Source organism: Prionailurus viverrinus, chromosome E3, assembly GCF_022837055.1.
Source record: "Prionailurus viverrinus isolate Anna chromosome E3, UM_Priviv_1.0, whole genome shotgun sequence".
NCBI classification, from domain to species: domain Eukaryota; kingdom Metazoa; phylum Chordata; class Mammalia; order Carnivora; family Felidae; genus Prionailurus; species Prionailurus viverrinus.
Genome location: NC_062576.1, coordinates 23,954,138 through 23,960,137, shown reverse-complemented (window position 1 = coordinate 23,960,137; position 6,000 = coordinate 23,954,138). Strand labels below are relative to the sequence as shown.

General features: G+C 57.7%; 1 protein-coding gene across 1 annotated transcript in view; it reads left to right on the top strand.

Moving 5' to 3' along the window:
• The first annotated feature begins 597 nt into the window (after positions 1-597).
• Positions 598-6,000, top strand: part of HS3ST2 (heparan sulfate-glucosamine 3-sulfotransferase 2) — a 92,858-nt gene continuing 87,455 nt past the window's right edge. The window contains exon 1 of the mRNA XM_047839569.1: positions 598-1,494. Coding sequence (XP_047695525.1) covers positions 1,004-1,494 — 491 coding nt within the window. The 5' untranslated portion in view covers positions 598-1,003. The remainder of the gene's footprint in view (positions 1,495-6,000) is intronic.

The following is a 6,000-nucleotide window of genomic DNA, read 5'->3' as shown; positions in this document are numbered from 1 at the left end:
AATCTCACTCACGCCCTGCTTCTCCACCCATCCCCGTCTAGAGCGTGTGTCCCAGTCCCGCGCGTGTGTGCGCACACGGCACGATGTCTGATTCCGGGCTGTGTGTGTCTGGTGAGACGGGGGTGAGGGGGACAGGGGAGGGTCCGTGTTGGTGTTTCCACGCCCTTGTGGGGTGAGGGGGTGTGTCCTGGTCAGGGTACGTGTGTACCTGTGTATGTGCGTGCGTGCGTGTGTGTGTCAGTGTGGTGGGACCGTGCATCCGTGTAGAGTGCTTGCGTCCGCGCCGGGGTCTGAGGCTGGATGTTGGCGCAACCTGGGCCGGGGTTCCCACCCCTGGGGGTGCTGGGGGCGTCCGGCCTCCTGGAGGAGTAAATGCCTCGCCACCCCAAGCCGGCCAGGGCTGCACAGGGAGCGGCCTGAACCGGGAGGGTCCGGGTGGCGCGTACCTGGGAGGGGCAGGAGAGTGGGGCGCAGGGGGCGGGCCAGGTCCCAGGGCGGGGCGCGAGCTCGGGGGACCCGCGCGGCTGACGTCAGGCGACTCCTTAAATAGAGCCGGCAGCGCGCGCGGCTCGGCATTTCTCGAGGAGCCGGAGCGGGGCCCGCGCCAGCGCCACCGTCCGGTCCGCCCGCCAGCCCGCGCGGCCGCGCCGCCGCCGAGCGTGGGGCGCCGCGCTCCGGGGACCAGGAATGGGGCTTCGGGCACTGAGCGCGCTCCGAAGCCGGCGCACGTGAGAGCCGAGGAGCGCCGCCCGGAGCCCCGTGGTCTGGGACGGGGAGATGTGGGACGCACAGCCGCCTGTCCCCCGAGGAGCCGCCGTCCCCGGGATCCCCGGGCATGGTGCGCGCCCCGGCCGGCAGTGCCCGGAGAAGACGGCGCCCCCCACGCCCGACCCGCGGGGCCCGGGTAGCGCGGCGCCAGCCCTCTAGGCGGCCGCAGGGCCACGACAGCTCCGCCGCCGGCGCCCCCCGGAAACCATGACCCCCGGCGCGGGCCCATGGAGCCATGGCCTATAGGGTCCTGGGCCGCGCGGGGCCAGCTCAGCCGCGGAGGGCGCGCAGGCTGCTCTTCGCCTTCACGCTTTCGCTCTCCTGCACTTACCTGTGCTACAGTCTCCTGTGCTGCTGCGACGACCTGGGCCAGAGCCGCCTCCTTGGCGCGCCTCGCTGCCTGCGTGGCCCCGGCGCGGGCGGCCAGAAACTTCTCCCGAAGTCCCGCCCCTGCGATCCCCCGGGGCCCACGCCCAGCGCGCCCGGCGCTCCCAGCTCGCCCGCCGCTGCCGCTGCCGCTGCCGCCCCTCGCCTCCCGGCTGCCAACCACTCGGGCTCGGCCAGGCTAGGCACCAAGCGGCTGCCCCAAGCCCTCATCGTGGGCGTGAAGAAGGGGGGCACGCGGGCCGTGCTGGAGTTCATCCGCGTGCACCCGGACGTGCGGGCCTTGGGCACCGAGCCCCACTTCTTCGACAGGAACTACGGCCGCGGGCTGGACTGGTACAGGTAAGGAGGGGGCGCCCCGCTCCGCGCGCCGGGGCCCCAGTCGGGTCCATCCTTAGGGCCATCTCCGGCGTCTCCTCTCCCTCTAATCCGGCTCGTTGTGTGGTTCAAGCTGACACGTGGGGGGACTCTAGCAGGATTCACCAAGAACTTCCCGGGGATGGTGTAGACGGGCACGCGCTTTGTCGAACTGCAAAGGGTGGTTGTTTCTGGAGTCGCCGGAAGGGAAGCGGGATGTCTAGCCACACCTCAGGGCGAGCTGGTGAGCTAGCTCCGTGTCCAGCCTTTGGGGTGGAGCGGGATGCCCGGGGAAGGGGCGGGCCGGGACACGTGCCGCTTCAGAACAAGGCCCTCTCCTGACCTTCGTTCATCTTCCCCGGCGTCTGAAGGACCCTGAGAAGGGAAAGTCAGAATAGGGCCCCCTTGCGGCAGGGCTCTGCGCTTGGATGAGGTCCCCGGTAGTTCAGGCACACGGAGAGGGCATCCCGTGATGAGTGGGGATGAGGTGGGGGGGGTCCCTTCTGGAGGGTCATTTTTTACCCAGACTGAGACCCCCCACCCTGCGCCCACCACACCCCGGTCGCTCTGACTCTGAATGAGTGGCCTTAGGGTAGTGGAAAGGAACTCTGGATTTGAGTCATCCTGTCACTTAGCTTGAGCAAATTCCTGAAATGCTTTGAGCCTCGATTTTTTCATCCATCCCAGTGGTCAGGAAAACAGCCTCGTCCTGGTGTGCCTCCTAAGGCCTTTCTAAAGTACCTTCAAAGTGTAAAAAAGACACCTGCGCTGGGTGGTGCTTCTAAACCCACAGCCAGGATGTGGAATTTGGGATACTGGTGGGCACCTCAGATAAGGGCTGGCCAGGGTCCTAGGGACAGCCAGTCATAGACTGTCTGCTCCAGTACACTGGCAGGGCTGAGAGTCATCTAGGTTGGTGATGTCTGGGGATAGCCTGAAGCTTCTGGAAGGTGACAGCCTCTACTGTTCAGTGCCCGTCTGCCTCCCAATCCCTGAATGGTGCTGAGGTGTAGGACTGGCCCAAACGTGGGCCGAGTCAGGGCATCCCTGGGAGTGGTGTCAGGTATGGGTTCCCCGAAACACATGGATCACAGAATTCCCATCATTCATCTGACCCTTGAAGACCTTCTAGAAATGTCTGCATAGTATTGGAATTGGGGAGGAATAACATGGTAGCTGTTACAGGAACTAGAGCTAATTTTTAGCAAATGTTTCTAAAAGTAAACCCTTTAGGAAGTAGCAGCCATAAGCATCCTGGACAGATGAAAACTTTGTTAGGGGAGCCAACTAGGCTCATACTGAGGGGCTCTGGATTTGCAAGGGGGCAACAGGGCCGATAGCCCTGGCCTGCACTGGTCGTGGTTGTGGGGGCAGGGGATGGGACACACACCCCCCCCCCCCTTAGGAGGCAGACACACACTGTGACTCCAGTGGAGCCCAGCAGGGGATACCTGGCCTGTTGGTGACCCCTGGCACCATTATGTTGGCTTAATGGAATAGGGCAACACAGTATGGGAGGTCTGGTACTTTCCAAACTGTGACCCACAGGCATCCCATTTGGGTGTTTGAGGTGTATAAGGACAGCGTCAGAGCCAGACCTCAGGGCGAGGGAGGCAAATTCATGGAGCAGCAGAGCCCTGTGTGGGTCAGCCATGGCCACACACTCATGCCCAGCAGGGTTTCCTCGATGGAAAATCTGAAGATCATTACGAAACCCTTGGCCAGTACGAAGTGCCTTTTAAGTGCAAAATAGCAAAATTCTGAGCATCTGGCTTTTAGATATTGTGTCCTCCAGTAAACAATGATAACCCTGCACCCAATGTTTACACTCCCCTCTCCCTGGCCCATGGGCAAGCAATTTACCTCCGGCTTCCTTCCCAGAGCCCGTGTCATTCAGGGATGGCTGCCTTTTATTTTTAACCTTGGCATGTGTGATTCTAAGCCAGCTTAGCTGTGAACCTTAGAGATGGGAGCCGTGCCTTTTTTTTTTTTTTTTTATAGCACATTTGGATTCTGCTAAAATTCTCAACTGAGCCTTGGTAGGTTTTATTTAACATCAAGCACACTGACAGCTCTACTTCTCTCTCTCCTCCACCCAGCTTCCCAGGGTCTGAGTTACCCTCCCTTTCACCCTTTGTATTTCTGGGAAAGGTTAGCCTGGAGGTCTGCCCTATTCCCACTACACCCCCAGGGGAGGGCTGGGAGCCTACAGCTCAGGAAAGGGCTATGTGGTTTGTGCATCTGTCCTTTGCAGACCCACACCCTGGGAGTCCAGGGTTTGGTTGTGGATTGCCATTTCTACGTAAGGTGATGCCGTCCCATTTGGATGCTGTTTGCATACTTTCCAGAACGTTTCTCTGAAAGTGCTTTATCCTTTATCATCGCTCAAGAGTTATGCATCAATTGCAGAAATGTCCAGGATTCCTGGGATCCCTTTTAAAATCCACGTTCTCACTTTATTCCTGCATTCTGGGAGTTAGGACAGCAGGTGATAAGATGCTCCTCTTTCTGCCTGTTGCCCTTGTCATTTCACACTTGTGAAAACTGCAGCCCCCCAAAAGTCTGAAATGGGGTCACAAAGCAGGCCGATGAGCCAGAAGTCACTGGCATGTAGTAGCCCATGGAGACACACATGCTCGTGTGTGTGTGGCTGTGTGTGTGCCTGTGCATTGCCAGCTAAGTGCTTTAACCACTGCTCTGCATAGCTTGCCACTATGGAGCCGGTGACCCCTGGGTAGACATGGCCAAAGAGCCCTTGCACCCAGAGTGGCGGACCATGTTTTACAAAGGCGGAGTTCAGAGTGGCAGAGTTACAGGCCATGGATCGCATTATAATCTGCCCACAGTTAAGCTCCTCGGGACAACTTCCTGGGTCCCGAGGCCTCCATATAGAGAGACGGGAAAAATCCAACTTCACTCTCAATGCAAAGGAAAGAGCCTTCTTTCTGTGGAGATAAGCCAGAAGGGGTCAAACAGTGCCTGAAGGCGGAGTGATACAGCCAGGGAGACCAGGAGGCAGAGTCTGTGTCCTCCTTGCCTCCAGCCTGAGCCCCTCTTGGGAACCAGCCCGGGAGAGCCCAGCCCTCTGCGGTGGGATCCCTCCCCTTAGAGGTTTCTGAGTTCCATCACCTGCATGTCTGGCCTGGCTCCCCTCTCCCAATTTCCTCCCCGAGGTGACAGCTGGGTCTATGGGGCGAGGCCGGCTGCATGCTTGGACAGGGGACAGGTAGGCAGAAATGACAGCAGGCTGATGAGGGAACCAAAGATGGTCTCCAGATGCTGTGCGGTTGGTTGAAAGACCGTGATCATCCTGTGTCTCGCCTTCCTCATGGGATGGGGCCCGTAGCAGTCGTCACAGAAGGCTGTTGTGTGGGAAGGTGTCCCGGAAGAGTCTATGGCACATAAAGGTATGGCAGCCATGTTTCTGCTGTTGCTGCGGTGGCTGCAGCTCCTCACTACCAGTGCTTCTGGGATCACCGTCACACTAGTGTGAAAACTTGGTTTCTGCCCCTGCTGCTATTACCAGATTGGGCTGAGGAGTTAATTAGTTGCTAGAAAAGCAGTCCCAGGATAGACTAGGTAGGGTCCCGCTCTTAATTCTAGTGTCAGCTCTGCTTCAGTTTGCTTTCTTATTTTACAGTCTTCCTTCTCTCTCTCCTTTCCTTCCTTCCTTCCTTCCTTCCTTCCTTCCTTCCTTCCTTCCTTCCTTCCTTCCGCATTGGTAAAAAGTCACTTCACACGTCTGGGTGTCCGTTTGCTCACCTTTAAAATGGGACTGATGTCTGACCTGCTTTCCAGTCTTGTGAAACTCAAGACGGACCATGTGAAAATCAAAGATTGTATTTGGGGTGCTATGATTTAGCAAGGGTCGGGTGTAAGGCAGAACAGTCCAGGTGTTCATCTTTCATAAAGCGATAAAAACTGTGCGTTGTCTGGTAGTTTTTAGGGTCTTAGAGGAAGCTGAGTTTTGTCCTAAGTGTTCTTGATTTTGCTAGTTTTCAGGGACGGCAGGGGGCTGAGGGTGGGGGGTGAGGAGGCAGCGGATCTTCTCTAAATGCACTGAAATGCCAACAAGAGCAGGTTAACACATGATAATTGACTCTGTGCTCAGGTGACAACATTATGATAGATAAGCCTGTTGGGTAAACTTTAGACTTCACAACTCGGGTTATTTGTTCAGCGTCCATGGTGTTGTTGGGATGGTGTAAGTCAGAGTAGACGTTTGCCCCAGAGGCGACGGTCCAGGGAAGAAAGAGAATCAAAAGCAGAGAATAAGGTCTGTCGCTGGTTCCAGGTCATTTCAATCAAGAAATCAAATTCTAACAGCAGAGCAAACAGAAGGCGAGGGGAGCGGTTAGTGCAGAAGACTCTGCTGTCTGAACAAACTGAGCAGCACCTTCAGGTCATGGTCTCACGGCTTTGTGAGTTCGAGTCCCGCATCGGGCTGTGCGCTGGCAGGCATGCAGACTGCTTGGGATTCTCTCTCTCTCC